Source organism: Micrasema longulum, unplaced genomic scaffold (assembly GCF_059751315.1).
Source record: "Micrasema longulum isolate JH-2025_06_02 unplaced genomic scaffold, ASM5975131v1 h1tg002692l, whole genome shotgun sequence".
NCBI lineage: Eukaryota > Metazoa > Arthropoda > Insecta > Trichoptera > Brachycentridae > Micrasema > Micrasema longulum.
The window spans coordinates 101,104-124,008 of record NW_028279825.1 but is presented as its reverse complement, the minus strand read 5'-3'; the positions used below and the strand labels follow the sequence as shown (position 1 = coordinate 124,008).

At 34.0% G+C, this 22,905-nt stretch overlaps 1 protein-coding gene across 1 annotated transcript; it reads left to right on the top strand.

Moving 5' to 3' along the window:
- The first annotated feature begins 212 nt into the window (after positions 1-212).
- Positions 213-20,375, top strand: LOC148271737 (uncharacterized). The gene is made up of 3 exons (XM_088241002.1): positions 213-377; positions 11,797-11,923; positions 19,285-20,375. Exons 1-3 carry the CDS (start codon positions 321-323, stop codon positions 19,902-19,904), a joined length of 804 nt encoding a protein of 267 aa, XP_088097128.1. The 5' UTR covers positions 213-320; the 3' UTR covers positions 19,905-20,375.
- Positions 20,376-22,905: the final 2,530 nt, after the last annotated feature.

The following is a 22,905-nucleotide window of genomic DNA, read 5'->3' as shown; positions in this document are numbered from 1 at the left end:
TGTTTAAAAGGTTTTGATACTCGCATAATAAGTCCGACCATTTTATACGTTTTTTTTTTATACTATGCAGCTGTAATTCGTGCTTTTTTTTTTGAGGCTGTCTGTTAGAAAACATTCAAAGGAAAATTCGGGTTTCAGCTTTGGCGAAAAAACGTGGCCAGGTGTTCAAAACACATGTCGCCATTAATCGTCAGAGTTGATAAATACACCTCGCATTGTGTCCACAGAAATGTGTCGTGAAGGTTGTGTGACTCATTGATCTAACTCCCATCTTCATCTATATATCTGTTCTTTAGTGAGATGGGACTTGCATCGCCAAGATGTATAATTGTGTGAATCTACTTGTTCTTGTACTGACCTGGTGTCACCTTGCTCATGTAAGTACAGTTCTTGAGATTTTGTAGGCCACGTTGCTACACACCTCACCGGTTTTTGTAATCAGGTCCTGGGTTTGATTTCGATCCGACCTTGCATTGAAGATGTTGGGTTTTATCCTCCAAACAGGCAGAGTTTTCTTAGAATTCCAGGACATTGTGATTCCATGGCTTCAGTGTAATGGAGTCCACACGAGGCAACATATTTCTTCATGTTGGAGACAGGGTTTAGTAAAAAAACTGCGACATCTATAGGTATGCCGGCGATTATGAGTTTGCAACTAAGAAAGGATGGGTTCTCACTGATCAAGAACTTGGCCATTTTGGAGAGTATCATTTATTTCATTAATGATGATCACAGCAATGCATCAACAGATGAGGGATATCTTGGAAGGTGTGTAGCCGAGATTTAACGTATGTTATACATAGGATTATAATCATTATCAAACAAGTCGATGATTCCCTAAATATAAATGAATATTTATTTAGCTTTTTGTACATGATGTTAATTGTACATTTGTGATTAGCGATTTTTTTCAACTAACCAATAAAATAAAATTTGTATAGTTCAATAGAAAATAAAAATAAAAAAGGCTAAAGATGTATACAAATAGAAATAACTGGATTCAAATATAAATCTTAGATCAATACTATTACTCAATGGGAAAAAGATGACAGCGGAAAAAGGAAAGGAGAAGAGATTAAGGAAGAGAAAGAATATGTATCTTCAGACGTGATTCAAACAGAGATACTGGGATAGGAGATGATTCTGTCGAGTCGAGTAGAGTCGAGCAGCATGGACACTATATGAGTTAAAGAAAAAATAGGAAAAAAAAGAGCAACTTTTGTTTTTATGCCTCAATGTGTAGATTCGTCAATTCGTCAAACAACTTAAAATTCTTTGGGATAGATCTTCCGGCTTTTTGTAGATCTCTTCGCCACCAACACAGCGTGATGAAGATGGATTGGCATGGGTTAGCTCGAAGTCTTAAGTGTTTTTTTTAAAGCCAATCAACAGGCTCAAGTAAGCCCTTATAGATTGGCATTAATGGGTAATACTTAATCTGAACATTCTTCAAATATTCTTAAATTAACAAAGTGTATAATTAACAAAAGGTATGTACGAGTATATAGCATAATCTAGGCGGAAATGGCAAGTGTGACATCGCGAGTCAGGAGAGACAACACCGCTTGCTTCTTAAATGCCTGCCCTTGCTGTAGGAACACATCGACAGTACCGTTTAGAGAGATTTCGTTCACTGTTCTAAGGCTCCTTGGCAGAGGAGAAAAGAATCCGATGTTAGCGTTATAATTTCCCACAGCAAATACATAATTGGTACGCAAGTTACGGCGAGGTAAATTAAGGTTTATTTGAGCAAGGATATCATGGGCATCTATGCAGTTAGATATTAATTTGTGCAAAAATAACAAACCAGCCAGAACTCTTTTGAATTCTAAACTATAGATATGAAAGTACTCTAGACGATGGTGATAGTTCATTATGAAAGTATTTGATCCAATTCCAAATATTTTTAAAATTAACGTTGCACCGATTCAATCCGCGTTATACGAATATTATAATTAGGAGACCATATTACAGAATTAAATTCAAGCAAAAAAAACTTTTAAAACAATATTTTGAGTTTGTCCAAATTTTTGTAGACAAGGGCTGGATTTAACTCCCTGGGAAGCTGTTTATATTAACATATTAAAACAGAGATGAAGAACATTTAAGAAAGGTAATATAGAAGGCCAGGCATCTACAGGGCTTATGACCTGTCAATGGCTGGTTTAAGTGGCCACTTTACACACTGTGTAAAGTTGAATTAGTGAATTATTTCACCTACATACAATATAAAAATATTGTTGATAAATTACCTGGTCCATGAAGAAGTATAGAAATTGAAAAAATAATATTTTCAGGCGTTGCCTAGTATGTAGGTGAAATAATTCAATTTGATGAATCTCACCCGCATAAAAAATGTTTCAGCTCTTAAACTTCACAAACATCAACAAATGAGAGAATTGAAGGAATATAGATGTTCAAATATAGGCAGAATGGTGAATGTTACACAGTGTGTAAAGTGGCCACTTAAACCAGCCATTGTCAGGTCATAAGCCCTGTAGATGCCTGGACTTCTATATTACCTTTCTTAAATGTTCTTCATCTCTGTTGTTATATGTTAATAAAAACCTTTACCTTTGGGCATACTTAAAAACCCGACCATAGTGGTGAAAATTTCTACCACTGTGCTTAGGCAAACTTTATCCCTGGTTTATGAGTAAGGGTCCTTTTGTAACATATTTACCTTATTGTCCATTTAAAATTAACAGTGCAATCATCAGTAATATTGCTTTTGTTGGCATGACGCGAAGTGATGTTTCTAATATCCGACCCTAAATGAATCCTTTGGCTGCTAAGCACTTTTTCTAGAATCTAATCAGGAATGCTAAGTTACTATTAATTAAAAAAAAATATAAGGAATACGTCGTTTTCCAAACACTACTGTTTTTAAAACACAACTAATTCTAAGAAAAATCTCTCGTTTCATTTATCGCCAGTTCACGTATAATGGAGTGAGCGAGATAGACAACACCTGCTGAAATTTTGACTGATAATATTAACAATCTTTTGAGTTTGTCAAAATTTTTGCAGACAAGGACTGGATTCAACTCCCTGGGTAGCTTTTAATATTAGCATTTTACACCAGACATAAATAACATATAAGAGAAGGTAATATAGAAGTCTAGGCATCTACAGGGTTTCTGACCTGTCATTGGCTGATTTAAGTGTCCAATTAACACACTGTGTAACATTCCCCAGTCTGCTCATATTTGAACATCTTTATTCCTTCAATTCTTTCATAGTTAAAGAGCTGAAACCTTTATTTATGCGGGTAAGATTCACCAAATAGAACGATTTCACCAACATACTAGGCAACGCCTGTAATATTTTTATACTTCTTCATGGACCAGATGGATTTATCAACAATATTTTGAGTTTATCTCAATTTTTGCAGACAAGAACTAGATTCAACTCCCCAGGTAGCTGTTAATATTAACATATTACAACAGACATGAATTGAAGGAATATAGATGTTCAAATATGGGAGGAATGGTGAATGTTACACAGTGTGTAAAGTGGCCACTTAAACCAGCCAATGACAGGTCATAAACCTTGTAGATGCCTAGACTTCTATATTACCTTCTCTAAAATGTTCTTTATCTCCGTTGTAATATGTTAATATTTTGATCGTATTTTTTAAAACCAGTTCATTATTTTCTTTTTTTCTTGATTATTAATTTAAACATTGAACATTTGTAAAAACCATATAACCTTAATTGCAAATTCAACTGTACAATCCATAACAAAATCATCAGGATGGCCATATATGAAGCAAAGTGTAGTCACATGCAAAAAATCTTAAATTAACCATCTGCCCCTCGAGAGGTATCAGAATAGCACCCCAGGGCAAAGTAGACGGACGACGAGGAGTTGGCCGGGAGTAAATGTCCCGGCTGCGCAGCATCAGTAGCTCAATCACAAATAACTATCGACGTGCTAATAAGCGACGTGATAACAATTTATCACCATTGTTGTTTATCGTATTTGCTATCTTAATGGAACATCCGTGCACACCTAATATTAAATAATATTAAATGTCTAAATATTTACGTTTCGCGACGTATAATCCTGCTGCGCAATCACATATTTGAATTTCACCGATGTTAATATGTAAAATATTCCAGAACTGTTATTTTTATTTATTTATTTATTATTTATCATGCTATTCATTGCATTCAGCCGGCGGTCGGCAAGCCAAATGCCAAGAATAGCAGTCGCCATCGTAATTGTGGTTTATTTTTTTTACTTTTTGTATTAGATACTCCTTACTATTTTGCAAATGCAATATATTGTATTATTTTTTAAAGTAAACGCCGAGTTTTCGCCAGTGAACTGTTTTTATTTACGCGTAAAACAAAGAACAAACCGACACCAGCGTTGACTTAGAGATTACACACACACGCGTTGACTTATGAGTGCGATATTTTAAGCATGTTCATGATTTAAATTTAGTTCAACAGAGAGGGAAAACGTTTTTGAGAAGGGAATATGGAATTCTAGACATTTACAGGGGTTATGACCTGTCATTGGCTGGTTTGAGTGGCCACTTTACACACTGTGTAACATTCACCATTCTGCCCATGTTTCAACATCCACATTTCCTCAACTCTTCCATCTGTTGACTTTTGTGAAGTAAAAGAGCTGAAACCTTTATCACGTGGGTGAGATTCAAATCAACTACTAGGCAACGCCTGAAAACAATTTTCCGATGTTTATACTTCTTCTTTTACCAGGTAGTAATTCAACAATGTTTGAGTATGTCCAAATGCTTGCAGACTGGCTGGATTTCCTCCCTAGGGAGTTATTTATATTTAAATTTATTTCAACAGAGAGGTTAAACATTTTTGAGAAGGGAATATGGAAGTCTAGGCATTTACAGGGCTTATGACCTGTCATTGGCCGGTTTAATTGGCCACTTTTTACATATTCCCTGGTGGCCACAATTTACATATTCCCTTCTCAAAAATGTTTTCCCTCTCTGTTGAAATAAATTTAAACATGAATAACTCCCTAGGGAGGAAATCCAGCCAGTCTGCAAGCATTTGGACATACTCAAACATTATTGTTTATTACAGACTGACTGGATTTTCTCCCTAGGGAGTTGTTCATATTTAAATTTATTTAAACAGAGAGGGAGAAGGTTTTCCCTCTTTGTTGAAATAAATTTAAATTCTCAAACAATGTTCATTATTAACAAATTACAACAGGGATGGAGAATATCTTAAATAAGGGAATATGGAAGTCAAGGCATTTACAGGGCTTATGATCTGTCTTTGGCTGGTTTAAGTGGCCCTTCTTATTCCCTTATTTAAGCTATTCTCCATCCCTGTTGTAATTTGTCAATCTTAATGACCCCGAGGGGATGAAATTCAGTCTTTTGTCTACGAACATTTGGACAAACTCAAATATTGTAATGTTCATTATTGTCAAGGCCGATAAAGATATTGAAAGGAGGGTGAGTGCCGGGAACAGGGTGAACGGTGCACAAAAATCTACTTTGGCAAACAAATGTTTATCGCAGGAGGCTAAACTAGCAGTTCACAACGGAGTTCTAGTTTCAACTCTAATGTATGGGAGCGAAGTATGGACGCGGAAAAATAATGATGAAAGTAGGTTGAATGCTGTCGAAATGCGATCCCTCAGGCGAATGTGTGGTAAAACGATGTATGATAGGTGCACAAATGTTGAGATCCGTGAAGTGTGTAACGCTGAGACATGCATTATTGACAGAATCAAGAAAGGAGTGCTGCGTTGGTTTGGACATGTAGAGCGAATGGACAGCGAAAGAACGACTAAAAGGATCTACGATGCAAATGTTGATGGATGCAGAAAACGAGGAAGACCGAGAAATACATGGCACGATCAAGTCCATCAAATACTTGAAGATGGACATGTCAAAAGTAGGAATAAGCGGCGTGCGTGCATAAGAAGATGTATGAATGTAGAGGAAGCGAGGTCTGTATGCCAAGATAGAGTGTTATGGCGTTCTATCCTCTCTGCCTACTCCTACGGAGAAACGGCGTGATGGTTTGTTGTTGTTGATGTTGTTGATTATTGTTAATTGTGATCGCTTAAATTCTTTGCATGTTTTTAAGCACGTCGATAGTTATTTGTGTTTGAGCTACGGGGAATGGACCGGGATAGCAGCACAGGGCAGAGAAACCTTTGCCAACGTCGGAGAGACCTGACACGCACATTAAAAAGAAGAAGAAAACCTCAGACGAACGGCAATCTGCTATTCTTAATCATGAGTACGCCCTGATGACGATTATGCGAGGGAAAATGACGTGTTTTCCACTGGTTGATATTTCCTCGCAATCAGATGGTAAATATTTGCTCGAGATTATGCAAATATACCAGGAACAGCGTCCATGTATTCATTATGACTGCTCCCCGTAATGGCTTCTGTTGGCAAACATTTGGCCAGGTGGTATGACTAAACGTCCAATGAAATTAGACTAAGTTGGATTCAATGAAGACGTACTGTAATCTTTCAGCAAAAGCGTCATTTTTGTTCATGTAGGAACATTTAAAGTCTTAATTAAAAACGAGAAAAAATAAAATTGATATTTTTGTAGTTAATGAGAAGCTCATTGCCTCGGATTTTTATTTTTTTTTTTTTCATAAATTTCATAAAAACTATATGTTTTTGTAAAATTCTAAACTATCTACTTTTACACATCTAGTAAATGTTATCACTGTAACTCTCCAAAAAAGAGACGAACTCTTGTGCTTGGAGAGTGACTTACACTCTTTTAGTTGTTGATTTATAAAAGTTAATATAATTTTAAATATGAGTACATGAAAAGAAAAAGAAAAACATAGGATATATAAAGAAAGAATATAAAACAATAATACATTCATGCTAATTAAAAATTAATGTTGTTTTTACACAAGTTCAAAAAATTTCTTTAGATTTTTTTTTTTTTTTTTAGAGTCTTTATTCAATAAAATATACATATTATTACAATATTAATACATTATAAAGAAAACAAAGTATTAAGATATATTTTGTCCCGATAAACTATTTAATAATATTTTTATTAATATCCCTACAGAGATGAGGTAGGATTTTTTCAAATTCAGGATTATGGATATTCGAGCGTTTACAGGGCTTATGACCTGTCATTGGCTGGGTTAAGTGGCCACTTTACGTTTTACAACATTCCCCATTCCGCTTATTAGCGAATATCGACACAAGTAACATTTTTTTGATTTTTGTATATATGTTATTAAATGAGAAACCATTCACAAGCGTGGTGGAGCGCCATCTATGTATTGATATTGAAGTTAAGTATTTTTAATTAGCATATTACTTTATTTTTATGTATTTAAGACTCTTCCGAGTTAAATTAAGTACTAGTAATCGCCTGCAGATGACTCTGCAATTTATTTATACTTATATTTTGACCAGATCTTATTACACAACATTATTTTAGGTACGTGTATTTTGTACATACACAAATCTGGATTTCTCCCAAGGGGGGAGTAGGGAGTAGGTATATAATAAAAATATATACCTACTCCCCCCTTGGGAGAAATCCAGATTTGTGTATGTACAAAATACACGTACCTAAAATAATGTTGTATTTAAAAATATTTTGTCACTGGGTGCGCAGACATTAGTTTTAATTAATAATCAAATAAGAAGAGTGCAGACATAATACTGTATACGTATAAAATAATAAACATAAAAATAGTTTAAAGATTTTTTTATTTTTTTTAAGTAAGAAAATAGAGTAAAAAAATACAATTAAAATTAAAGAATAGTAATTTACTTAAATATATTTTAAATATAAGAAAAAAAAAATAATAGACACATATAAAAATAGTGTGTGCTCATAAATGTAATCAAAACAAGATAAAAAAATAATTAAACAAAGTAAAGTTAACTTTAAATTTATTTATTGATACATCATTTTTAATAGTTTTTAGTTCATTAGGAAGATTATTTAAAAAATTTACACCTCGTTTTTTACACCGCTGAATACAAAGCTATTTTGACCATGACTTGTATGGAATTTAGGAATTTTAATATTATGTTAAATTGGATATGAAAAATGTATTCTTAAATATTTATTTAACTTTTTGTACATAATGTTATTTGTACATTGGCGGGCTTATTGCCATATGGCAATTTCTTCCAACCAACCAATAAAATAAAAGTTTTATTTTTATAATTCAAGTTACAGAACATATTCAATAGAAAAAAAATATTTAAAAGCTTAAGATATATGAAAATAGAAATAAACGTATTTGTTTATAAATTACCTTAAATCAAAACTCAATGGGAAAAAGGAAAAAACAGGAAAGAGGAAAGAGGAAAGGAGCAGAGATTAAGGAAGAGTAAGGAGATTTTTCTTCAGACGTGATTTAAACAGAGATAATAAAGCAACATCTTTGATTGTGGATGGGAGATGATTTCACAGTGGAGCCGCATGGACACTATATGAGTTAGATAAGAAAGAGGAATTGTGGATGGGCCTTGCATTGAATTTGCCTTGAGAATTAGAAAGAAGAGGTAAACCATGAACTGATAAGCGTTGAAATTTTTCACGCAGGTATATAGAAGCGTTAAGACTATAAAGTGTATTGAACAGAAGTGAGAGGGAGTGATAGTCTCTCCGCTGTCTAATTTTGAGCCATTTCAGTTGCCTACGATAATCAGAAATGTGGTCATATTTCCGAAGACCAAAAATGTACCTTACGCATGTATTCTGAAGTCGTTCAAGTTTATCGAGTTGCTCACAGCTTAAATCAGTCATGGAAACATCAGCGTAATCTAGAATGGGTAGTAGTAATGCTTGTACAAGGGTGCATTTAGTATTAATGGGTAAGAATTTTAGCAACCTTCAAAGTGAGTGTAGACTGAAAAATATTTTGCGGCTTAATTCATTAGTATGAGCTCGCCAGCAGAGATGTTCATCCATCTGTACTCCTAGATTTTTTACGGGTTCCCTGTGTTGAATATTGGTACCATTGACAGTAAGAGGATTAAGTGAAGATACGTCTAGCTTACTAAGCAATCTTTGACTACCCGCAAACATAATTTGTGTTTTAGATGGGTTTATTAGTAAACCATACTCTTTTGTCCAATTTTTATTATTTGGGGTTCTTCCGTATAGATTAACGCGTGCGGATGCTAATATTCGATGCATCCCGACCGCAGATTTTGGCTAAGCAGAAGTTTTGGCCTAACCAAATCCGAAACTTCGATTGGTCACTTCAGATCACAAAGAAATTACTCTAGGGGCGGGAAAACTTGATAACAGAAGATAACTTAAGGGTATTTATATTTTTGAAGTTAATTGTGCTTCTGTTGATAATTCTGCAAGGATTTATTGCCAACGTTTTCAATATTTTATTTATTTTATTGGGTAAACAAAACAGTATGTACAGAAAAATTGACAATATCATTGTATATTAGTGTAGGACACCAGGGCCTCGATTATGATGGGAAGATAAAGACGTCATACCTTCATCGTGGCGGTATAGTTGAAGATAAATTTGCTCTAGCGATTACAAAGATATACTACCGACCCCCTCCTTCAAGTTTTGAGTAGGTACATCGATATGAAACGCGGGAAGGGTACGTCACGGTACACATATCTACGCTCTAAAATGACATAGCTTCAGTATGACGTCATAGTTGAAGATAAAAGTCTCCCGACCAACTACAAAGGTATACTACCGATACCATCACCATAAAAATTTTATGTAAGTACATCGGTTTACACCATCGGGTCTAGAACCCCTCGATACGTTTATTTACTCATGAAAAGTGTCGAAAATTTCGTTCCACCGAGCAATTTTTCCTTTAATTATGATTTATTTAATTTTTTAATTATTATTTTTAACCGTTTTAAGGTTGGTACTTTTTTTTTAAAGCCTGTAAAAATATGAGAGAGAAATAAGTAAATTTTGAAGTCAAATTGAATTCCGACATAACTGCCAGATTGTGAAAAACGAGCGGCTAGATGCAAAAATAATCTCGTTAGGTTTTGTCCTATAGTTAGAAAATTACCACTGTAAAAAAGTAAATTAGTTATTATATTATATATCTGTTTTACTATCTTTCTGAGAGAACGTATCAAGAGCCGGCTTTGTAATCGCTGCGTCCTACCTCAGTAGATAAATGCAGACGATCGTTAAGCATATCGTTTTGGCAATGGTTGAAAGTCGTATAAAAATCATGTTCTAGCGAGTATTTTTCGCTTGAATTAAGATTATTGGAGTTTATAATCGTACAGTTCTGTTTGCCCTCTTCTTGAATATGCCTCCGTGGTCTGGTCTCCATTATATGTCAATCCTCTAAATCACATTGAATCAGTCCAACATCGCTTGCTTCGAAAAATAGCGTGGATGCTCGGACTAGAGAGAAGTAATTATTCTTATGCTGAAATAGAGTCAATGTTCAATATTTCTAGTCTACAAAAACGTAGAACTAATATTGACTCCATATATATGTTCGGCATACTAAATGGTATAATCGATGTTCCATCATTACTGGGACAAGTCAAATTCAATATTCCGACTCGATGATTGAGAAACAATGAAGTACTGTTCATCGATCAGCATATAACAAACTATGGCCTTAATTCTCCAATGACCAGCCTTTGTCGTATTGTTAACTCGAGACAAGATCATCTGGACTTTTTTGGTTTAAGTTTACAACGATTCAAACGAGCACTAAATAAATAGTCCAGATCTTGTCTCGATGTCCCATATGTTTTTCAATGCTTCTTTTCTTTTTTGTTATGTTTTAAACTATTTTTTTATTGTAATATTTAAACTCTATAAATTGTATACATGGACAATGTCCGTTAATAAATAAATAAATAAGTACAGAAAGATTGTCAATTTCTTTGTGTATTAGTGTAGGACACCAGGGCCTCGATTATGATGGGAAGATTAAGACGTCATACCTTCACCCTGACGGTATAGTTGAAAATAAATTCGCTCTAGCGATTGCAAAGATATACTACCAACCCCCCACGTAGTATCGAATACTAGACAAAGAAGACAATATTTTAGCACTATAGTATGAAATCTCTGTGTTTTACGTTGACCCATGTATTATTATTGTGTTTTTTTTATATTATTTTTTATTATTAATTTTTTTAAATCATTTTAATGTTGTTGAAATTCCATTTGTCGATGCGTTTTGAAGCTGCAAGACTTTTTGTGATGTTAGCTATCATATTATTTTTATCATATTATGAAATGTTATCAACTATCAAATATCTAAATTTAGTAAATGGGGTCTAGAATTTCAACCGTCCATGTGCTCAATAGCTGCGAGACTTGTTGTTATTTAACTTTTAATTTTATAAATTTGCTTTTTATTTCGTTTTTAAAATATTACTTAAACTCTAAACTTCATTGTCAAATAAAATTTTTAAAAATAAAAATGTAAATAGGGGCTAGATTTCTTACTGTCCATGCGCTCTGTAGCTGCAAGACTTTCTGTTATGTAGCTCATATATATCATAATTGATATATATTATAATTGGAGACGAGGAACTAGAATCCCAACCGTACAGCGCTCTGTAGCTGCAAGACGTTTTGGGATATTTATTTATTGTACAGCGCCCTTGAGGTGATTTTCATAAAAAAATAGCGCTATTTAAATTATCCAAACATCATTATTATTATTCTTGAAAGATCACCAAGTGCTGATATATTTGCTTCTCTAATACATATTTCATATTCTTGATATAGATTATGAAAACTAGCGTATATACTGTATGTATAAATTTGTTATAATCAGGAATAAACTTTAAAATTATATTTCAGGGTTTCGTGGTGCCAATGGGCTTTCGTGAAGAGATGCTAAAGGAAATTGTGACGACGACAACGCCTCAACCGAAGACTTTGGACGAACCAGCCGTAGCAGTGATCAACTCGAGTTATCAATTCCAAGGTATAGACCCTAAAATATCTGGACTCCTAAAACCCGCATCAGCGGGGTTGGCAAGTAGCTCCGGGCTATTCCAAAATGTTTTTGATGTATTGATGGAATACGTAAAACGTCCAGATGATCAGAACTGTATTGCACCGAAGCCGGAAAGCCATGTGCTTAATCCAACTCCGGATTTGGCAGAAGATAAATACAGTTTTAGAACTACAAATGTTAGCGTAGGAGAAAATCAACCTGATGACATTATTTTTGGTATGGAAAACAATAATATGACGCAAGAAGTGAATTCAACAAATACTGTTCTAATGCAAGCAATTCAAAATAATTATCCAATTCAAGAGTATGCAGCTGTTCTAGGCATAGATTCGAATAGCAATCAAATGCCATTTTTAAGTGGTGCTGTTAATGTTGACAACTCACCGTCTCCAACTGCAATTATTCCTTTAAGTTTTAATGAAATTAGTGGTTCAAATTTAATGATTGAATCTTCAGATACTTCAAGAATTACTGGTGAAATTTTGGCTACAGTAATCTCACCAGATATTTCTGATGAATCCATGCATAAAATATTTTCAGCACTCAATGAAAACAACGCAACGGACATTGACCACATTTTTCAAACGAATGATTCTTATTCCGAGGTTTTAAATACTCCGAGTAACAGTTTTGATCAAAACGCTTTGAACGCTTTTGAAAACAGTCACGTTGAAACTATTCCAACCATTACTATAACTCCACCCCACGAAGATAATCTTTCGTCAATTCAAGAAAATACGAGTAACAATATTTATCCTTCTATATCTGATATGATTGATTCTGTGATAAAAACACCACCGCTGTACCCATCATACAATGAAGATATTCCAAACATTTCAAATTATTCCGAAATAGAGCCAATTGTGCCGAATTCAGATCTCCCAGTCAGCCATGACACGATTGATAAACATTTACTACAAGTTCCCGTTGAACAATTTGAAACCGTTCCAAAATTAGCGGATGGTAATACTTTGTATCCTGAAGATAACAATTCAATTTTGACGCAGCATCTTCCTAGCGATACAATATTGTTACCAATTCAAAACGATCAATCTTTTTATGATGATCTGGAAAATGTACCAATTTCGCATGTTACTGAAATTCAAGGGACAGTAATGATGCCGAGCAGTTTTGATCTCTCATTGCTAGAAATTTTAAGACAGTCGATACTAAAACAAACTGCAGATTATATGCCGTCTTCGCCAGTTTTAGTTGATGAAATAATTGTTACATCTCAAAATCTATATTTTCCTTCAAAATCAATCAACTTAGCAAATAGGAATCAAGAAATTTCAATCTCTGAGACGTCTCCTAATTACGATTCTCAAAGTACGACTTACAACTACATGAGCGGATACCCCAGAGCGTATGAGCCGAAAACATTATTTGAACACTTGTCGAATCCACCGCTCATTCCACCGGAAATCTATGAGCATTTGCAAAATCTTTCTCTTTACCCTGATTTATTTGATGAAAAAAGTGTAAATTCTTTACCAAATGATGACTACAACGATTCAACGACTATTTCATTAGCTGTCATACCTCTTCAAAAGAACACCACACCAACAAATGTGTACGAACCCACAACTGAGAGACCAATATTTGTTCAAGACGATTTGTTATCAACTCATGAAATTTCTCCAATTTTTCCTACTGAAAATAAACCAGTTTTGCCCGAGCAAGATGCTATCAACATAAACGACATCAAAGATGATCAATCGATGGCACCCAGCAACGTCGTTTCTACAGTACTATTTTTGAATAATGTGTACATACCAATTAACGAAACTGATTTTATTTTGCATAATAGAACAGAATTTATTCCAAGCGTACAACGCCCAGAGATTCCGAATCAGGATGACAGTTTTTTAACTGATCAAATGATTCCAAATTTAGAACAAGAACATGATAATGTTTATCCAAATTCTAATGTAATAAACGATGATACTAGTTATTTTCGAGATATTCCTATTAAAACTGATTTGCCATACATACCTTCTGATAGTATTTCAGATCCAAAAAATAACGAAGATACTCTTCATCAAGAAAGTGAGTCGACAATGAATCACCCATTAGATATCAAAGAAAATTATGATAGCGAAATGATTCAACCACACAATGATACATTTGATTTGCAATTTGAAAACCCCACAAATAATTTGTACCCTAATTTGTATTTAGAAACAGACCAATTTACTATTTTTTCACCTACTGATAGTTTGGCAGATTTGAACCACTTGAAAGATAGTGGCTTTCAAACGCCAGAGTTAAATTTAAATGCAAATGCTGATGCAGGAATTATAGATAACTTTAATAACATTCTTAGTTTTTCAACACCCGAAAACATAACGGAGAGTGACACAAAGCATGATATAAATGTAAACAGTCTTAATTCAAATATTCCTTTGACAATCAACGCGATACCAAAAATTGATGAAATTAGTTCAAGTTATCCAGAAACCTACACCAACTCTGCAAACGAATATACTCCACTAAAAGAAACACCAGATTTTGATGTTGGAAACTTTTCAATCTCTATTGAGAATTCAGAAATAGTTATCAATCCATTAACCACAACAGTTAGACCGATTGTCATAACGGACTCTATAAATGGAGACAATTACACGATGATACATAATCCGGAAGCAATTAGTAACCTCACAACATTAGATAACCATGCCGTAATGTTTAATCCAGTAATACCGTTGGACGAAATCGCCAATCAAAATACTACACTCAACAAAACACCAGAAGCAGTTGATCAGATGCAGGTGGAACAGGTTCAGAATTTAGAAACGCACAACATTCAAGACCAAGTAGACAACAGTGCGACAAACGCATACAATCCAAATGATATTAAAGTTAATGAAGCAAGTCTGGAAATTGACGAAACTATCCCGAATTCTGGTTTTCAGACTCCAGAAGTCATTAATGTAAACAATCAGACAGAAACTAATGTTGATGATTATTTTTTGAACAACCAAGTTCCATTTAACCCAGAGGCTACAATTACTTTTACACGAATTAATAATGAAAATCACCCAAATTTCTTTCAAGAAACATTACAAACTAGTCCTGTCCAAGAGATTGTTTCTAATAATGTAACATTAAGTGAGACTTATAATAATACGACGCATGAAATAACTAATAATGATGATTTTATACCGAACAATTCTCTTGTTGTGCTTTTCGACCCCGATGAATTAACGAAATTGTCTGCAGCGAATGATGATCTTAATTTAACAAATTCGAATCAAAATGTCAATGAAAATTTTAATGTAACATCACCATTAATCGTTTCTGGTCAAAGTTATTTGCCGACAGTGCAAGTTGTCACAACTCCAGTATTGAACATCACGGAACCGAAACTAATTGACGGAACAAATTATTCTGAAATTGTGAATATTTTTGATATAATTGAAGAACAAAATACTACAGATTATTATTTAAATATTCCTGGAAAAAATACAGCTTCGAACGGTTTGGATGCTGAGCCCAACAGAGAAGTAAAAACGGAAGATTTACAAAATAATATTTATAACCCAGTGAATAACGATCCTATCGCGCCAACTAAAATCATCGAAAATTTCATAAATTCTTACGATAATGGTTTCGATCCAGTGCGCAACAGTTTTGTATCTGTGGCACAAGTTGAAAGTAACGAAACAAAACCTATTTACGATGCATCAAATACTGAAACGCAAAATCTTGGAATCTTTCCAATAGCACAAAATATCGAAACCTATCCGATATATCAAAATGTTGAAATTCCAAATACGTTCAATGATTTTAAAGTTCCCGCAGTACCAATACAGAAAAAAGTAGTAGTTAACGGTATAGTAACTGTGGTTAACACGGAAATAGTAAACCAACCTTTTGGAGAAGCAGTTTTGCATCAAGATGTACCGAATTTAATTTCCAGTGACTCTTCAACTACCTTATTGTCTAACACCAACTATGGTAATCCAGAAACTATAAAATATGAATCTTCTATCGATGCGTTTGACGGAACAATTCCTATGAACAATCAAAAAATAATTCAATCACAAGGTGTAGAAATTTTAAATGAAAATTTGATTCCTAAATTGCCTTCCTTGTCTCAACCTGAATCAAATATATCGACTGTTCAAGAAAATATCTCTAATATTAGTGAAATTCCGAAAACAGAAATAGTTACACAAACAAACAACACTATCTTGAAAGAAGCAACAAATGTGTTTGACGGAGCAATTCCTATGAATAATCAATTAGGAGATCTTTCTCATGATACTTTATTTGCAACAACTGCGGGTTCTCCAATCATCAATCAATCACAAGATGTACAAATTGCAGATAAAAACTGGATTCCCAAATTGCCCGAATTATCTGAACCGATGTCTCCTGAGTCAAAATCATCTACTGTTCAAGAGATTTTATCTAATATTGGTGAAATTCCAAAAACTGAAACAGTTACACTAAATAACAATATTATCTTGAGAGAAGAAACAATTCCAATGAACACTCAATTTAGGGATCTTTCGAATGATACTTTTTTCGCAACAGCAGCGGGTTTTCCAAAAATCATTCAATCACAAGATGTAGAAATTTTTAATGACAGTTTGATTCCTAAATTGCCAGATTTCTCTCAACCGGAGTCGGAAACATTTACTGTTCAAGAGAGTTCCTCTAATATTGGTGAGATACCAAAAACAGAAATATTTGCACAAACGGACAACACTATCTTGAGAGAAGAACCAAAATTGTTTGATGGAACAATTCCCGTGAACAATCAATTTAGAGATCTTTCAAATGATACTTTTTTCGCAACAGCAGCGGGTTCTCCAAAAATCGTTCAATCACAAGATGTAGAAATTCTAAATGAAAATTTGATTCCTAAATTGCCCGATTTGTCTCCACCTGAGTCAAAAACATTCACTGTTCAAGAGATTTTTTCTAATATGGGCGAAATTCCGAAAACAGAAATAGTTACACAAACAAATAACACTATCTTGAGAGAAGAAACAAATTCGTTTGATGGAATAATTCCTTTGAATAATCAATTTCGAGATCTTTCCAATGACACTTTTTTTGCTACAGCAGCGGGTTCTCCAATAATCACTCAATCACAAGATGTACAAATTGTAGATGAAAATTGGATTCCTAAATTACCCGAATTATTTCAACCGATGTCTCCTGAGTCGAAAACATCTCCCGTTCACGAGAGTTCCTCTAATATTGGTGAGATTCCAAAAACAGAAATATTTGCACAAACAGACAACACTATCTTGAGAGAAGAAACAAATTTGTTTGACGGAATAATTCCTATGAATAATCAATTTAAAGATCTTTCCAATGATACTTCTTTTGCAACATCAGCGAGTTCACCAATCATCATTCAATCACAAGATGTAGAAACTTTAAATGAAAATTGGACTCCCACATTGCCCGTATTGTCTCAACCAATGTCTTCTGAGTCGAAAATATCTACCGTGCAAGAGAGTAGTTCCTCTAATGTTGGTGAAATTCCGAAAACAAAAATAGTTACGCAAACAGATAACACAATCTTGAGAGAAGAAACAAATATGCAGCCTCCAACAATTGTTTTGCAAAAGGAATTGATTGAGAAAGGTGCCATATCTGTAATTTCCGAAGATAAGTATATTGACAACAAGAAAAGTGTAGATATTTTGCAAGAATCGTCAATGAGTGATGTACCAAAAGCAACTGAAGATATTTTATCTGTAAAAGAGATATCCAACAGATTTATTGAAGAAGAAAGATCTGATGCATTACCCGCGGAAGAAACTATAGAAATTTCAATAACACCGATTCAAAATGAATCCATAAATGGTATTTCGATCATAGAAAATACAGAAAATAAAATAATAAGTACGATAAAGGCCAATAGTTTTGAGAATGAAATATACCAATAATTTTAAAGGATTCCATATTGCCACATGATTTACCTATGAAAGACGAACCAACAAATCCCATACAAAATAATATTCAAACTACATATTCAACTCAAGATTCTTTCATTCCGTATATTCCTATTAATGTGCAGAATTCACAATCAGATTCCACGTTTATTCCTGGTCTTGTTATTTATCCGCAAATTATTGATAAAGAATCAAAAGAGAAATTCAACTTTCACCCGAAGTTTTGTCGTCAAATATCAATGAAGCATCAAATTCACAAATACCAACCAATAGTACAATGGTGCCATCACAAGGAACATTAAATAATAATAATGAAAATAAGCCTGGTATTGAAAATTTACAAAATACTTGAATGATCTACCAGTAATTAACATGGCTAATGACGCTGTAGAATTACCGCAAGTCAAATATAACAGTCCATTAGATTTAGTAAACAATAACGTACCGATTTCTCTCAACGTTTCACAAATACATCAAATACCGCTATAGTTTCACCGAATTCTAATGATGCAATTCAACTACCAGAAAGTGTCTTCAATCATCCACCTCAAATATCCAATGAATATTTAAACCAAGAAAATGTTACAATCCCCACTTTAATATTAGGGAATAATGAAAATTTAATAAGCAACCATTTAAATGAAGACATTATGGTTAAACCTCTTTACAATGAAACATTAAATAATACTAATTCAATCACTTTGAATAGCAATATTCCTTCTGAGATTACAAACAACAATGTTTCAGACTTGGAAAATAAAAGAGAAAGTACTGATAAACCAAACATAGAATCTGAAATACCAAAGATTCTGTACAAAATAAAGATGCATCAAAAATAGAAGATGTGGTATTGGACTTCGACGAGAAAGTTAAAGAAAGTGTGTCTTTGCCAAAAGTGATTGAAGAAGAAACAGTTGTTTCCATACCAAAAATAATTTCGGTGCAGTCAGAAGAGCCCAGTTCAATAATGCAATCGGATAATATACTAGCGGAAAAAGAAACCCTTTCAACCCCGCTGTTCAAAATGTCCGAGCTAATGGAAGAATTTATAGTAAATCCATTACAAAATAAAATACCTGGCCAAAATAATGACAACTTGATTTCTAACGTGTTCAATACTATTCCAGATCACAGTGTTTCTGGATTGAAGAACTAAAAATAAATCCAGTACAAACGAGTAATAGTGATTTAAATGAAAATAATTCCACGCCACTCAACGTAAATAACCAATACGTCATTCGAGAAACCATCAATACTGACAATTCTGGAATAATAGATCTGGAAATCGAACATCCTTTAAAACCTATTGATAGTAACTCCTCTAGCAATGCAATTTCTCCTTCTTTGACAAACCTAGGACTGAACAAGATAACCAAATAACATCACTAAATTCAACAAATGTTCTTCCAGATCCTCCGGACGGTGTGCCAATTCTATACCTCCCAAATGACTTCTCAAACACATCGACATTGCTTAACGAACTACCCAATTATCTTAAACAAAATGAAAATGCAGATTCAGATGTAAAGAATACCTTATTGGCGATAGATTCTCAAGAGACCCAGAATCAAGATAATTACAAAGCTCCACCAAGCTATAATGTAACAAGTGGGAAGCAAGACGATGAAAAAACAGACGTATCTAATGGAATGACTTTGGAAGAAATGAACGCGGAGATTGATGACACACACAAAACACCTGAAGAAGGAACACCTAATTCAGATGCAATCGCATCTGGCGTCCATGTTTTGACTAACTCATTAGAGTTAGTATTAACGAAGTTAGAATCAGAAATAAGCAATGGTTTGTCTTCTACATCCAACACAAATGACGCATCAAAACCGACGATTGAAAGTCCGAATCAAAACACAGGTGATATTGTAAATACTTTTGAAACAGAATTTGCACCACCTGACACCAAAGTTATATATCTCGACGAAAGCAATTATTCTTCCGCATTGTTCTCAATAACACTTTCATTGAAAATACGGTTAAACTACCAGATGATTTGTCAGAATCAGAAACTTTAGGATTCGTAGCTGCTAATCTTCCCCCGGAAATGAGTGCACAAATTTTGGTGGATCAGACCAAAACTTGATAGCGGTAATGCCTTCGGATGTTGCGCCAGATAATACTGGTTTCTAAGAAAATCTAAAAGAAATAACAGAGTGAGCTGTAAAAGGTTCCAGCGTTCCTGCTGATAGAAAATTGTTTTATTTGGATGAACTACAGTTATACAGACAATAATACTAGAAAGAAATATCGTAGTCTACACAGGTTTAATAATCACTTTACACACTGTTACCATCTGCCAATGCTTGAACTATATTTCTTCAATTCTCCCACCGGTTGATATTAAATTTGTTAAGCTGCAATCTAAAACGACTAATCTTTATTTCTGTGTTGTGACTGTTTTTGTCGAATCATATCCGATTTTTTGCCATACTGAAATATTGTTTAACATCCTCGCCATGTGAAAGTTTAAAGCTTTTTTGACAAAATTAAATGTAAAATTTACAAAATACACTATCATATAAACAAACAAAAAAGGCTTTGCCTATATAGGCAAAGTTTATATGGGAAAAAAATTATTTAAAAAATTTCAATGAAGGCCTTTACAGCATTTTTAAAAGGTTCTAATATTAAATCATTCCTTTTTTGATAAAAAAAATTGACATGTTTCACATAAAAAAAACCATTTTAAATCGATTTTTCTTATTCATAATTTCATTAAAATATATAATTGAAACAAATAAAGATGATTAATTTCTATCAAAATACATTACCATGTTTAATTTTCTGTGCTGACGTGGTCGCATACAGAGAACGAAAATCGTTGAACTGTACACGCGATCAACTGACGAGGCACGAAGATGTTGTAAAAGAAAACACGGTATGAATTTTCTTCATACAAACGTATTCACGTATTTTCTCCATTGATTATGACATCACAGCAGTAATTTTACACACTATAGATATTTACCATTAGCGTGGCCCTATCGTTTTGGTTTTTTGATCAATTATTTGCTATGGAAACAAGGACCATCCAAACAATAAAAAAGTGCCCAGTTTTATCTGCCGACACATAAAATTTCACAGGTCACAGGACGAAAGTTCACATCCTACTCTAACACGATTTGATTCTCATTTTTCTAAAATTGGAGTATTTGGGTAAATAATGAAAATTCAAATATTTATTTTCCAACAAACACATTGGGGTCTTACATAAGTCCTCGCTGGTTTTTCGTGAAAATAATTGCCTTATTTAAAAAAAAAATGGTAAAGAGTAAATCATTGAAAATATTGTTCATTGCTGAGCACTTCTTTCTCCTATCTTTCTGGCAGCGTACGAACACCATCTCGAAAGATCGACTCATCTTTTGAGGTTATCGACAAATCAAACCATTTTTTGGCATCTTCATTAGGATGGAAGTACTGCTCCGGACCGTGAGTAATCGACCGAAAAAAGTGGTAATCGGAAGGAGCAGTATCCGGTGAATACGGTGGGTCGGCTAGGATTTTCCGTTTGGGCGTTCCCAAGTATGTTTTGACTAGCCTTGCAACATGGTCACGCTGCAAAATTACTTTGTCGTGTCTCCTTTGCGGTTTTCCCTTCAATCCTCGGCTCAAACGCATTTATTGTAGTCGATGGCGATCTCCTGTGATGGTTTCATTGGGTTTGAGGAGCTCATAATACACCACACCCAGCTAGTTGATCATGGTACAAAGCAGAGATGATTATGACAATGTTCACTGATGGTTCCGACAGAGCATGGACATTGTAAGTCTCCACACGAATTCTGTGATTCAGCTGCAGATTTTTTATGTCAAAAGTAATGCTGAAAAATTCATCGCAAATACTATTTTTTGGCACGAAATTTGCCATGTCTAACCCTATGAAAAAACATGTTTCTTACACACTTACACGGCGGAGTAAAATATAAGGGTATTACAAGCAAATTTGAAAACCTTCATTAAAGGAATTGCTAACATATTTGCGAAGATTTTTGAATAAAGTTCAACATATTACAACAGAGATAAAGAACATTTCAGAGAAGGTAATATAGAAGTCTAGGCATCTACAGAGCATATGACCTGTCATTGGCTGGTTTAAGTGGCCATTTTACACACTGTGTAACATTTACCATTCTGCCTATATCTATAACATCTATATTCCTTCGATTCTTTCATCTATTGATGTTTGTGAAGTTAAAGAGCTGAAACCTTTATTTATGCGGGTGAGATTCGTGTAATTGAATTATTTCACCTACGTACTAGGCAACGCCTGAAAATTTACGTTTTCAATTTCTTTACTTCTTCATGGACCAGGTGAATTTATCAACAATATTTTGAGTTTGTCCAAATTTCTGTAGACAAGGACTGGATTCAACTCCCTGGGGAGCCGCTGACATCAACATATTACAACAGAGATAAAGAACATTTCAGAGAAGGTAATATAGAAGTCTAGGCATCTACAGGGCATATGACCTGTCAATGGCTGGTTTAAGTGGCCACTTTACACACTGTGTAACATTCACCATTCTGCCTATATTTGAATATCTATATTCCTTCAGTTCTTTCATCTGTTGATGTTTGTGAAGTTAAAGAGCTGAAACCTTTATTTATGCGGGTGAGATTCGTGTAATTGAATTATTTCACCTACGTACTAGGCAATGCCTGAAAATAATATTTTTTCAATTTCTTTACTTCTTCATGGACTAGGTGGATTTATCAACAATATTTTGAGTTTGTCCGAATCCAGTCCTTGTCTACAGAAATTTGGACAAACTCAAAATATTGTTTTAATAAAGAATTGAGATTTGTAATTATGCTTCACCGAGTCAATGGAGAATGCTGGTGGGAAGTAGTATAATCGAAATCTGTTTTTGCAAGATTTAGAGACGGTTTTGAATTACGCTATTTATATATTTAGAAAGGTAGGTTTTTATGTATAATTTTTTTGGCATCAATAACTAATTTTCCGTTTTTGGTGGAGATTTCTAAAATTGCTTTAAACACCCTCATAGTATA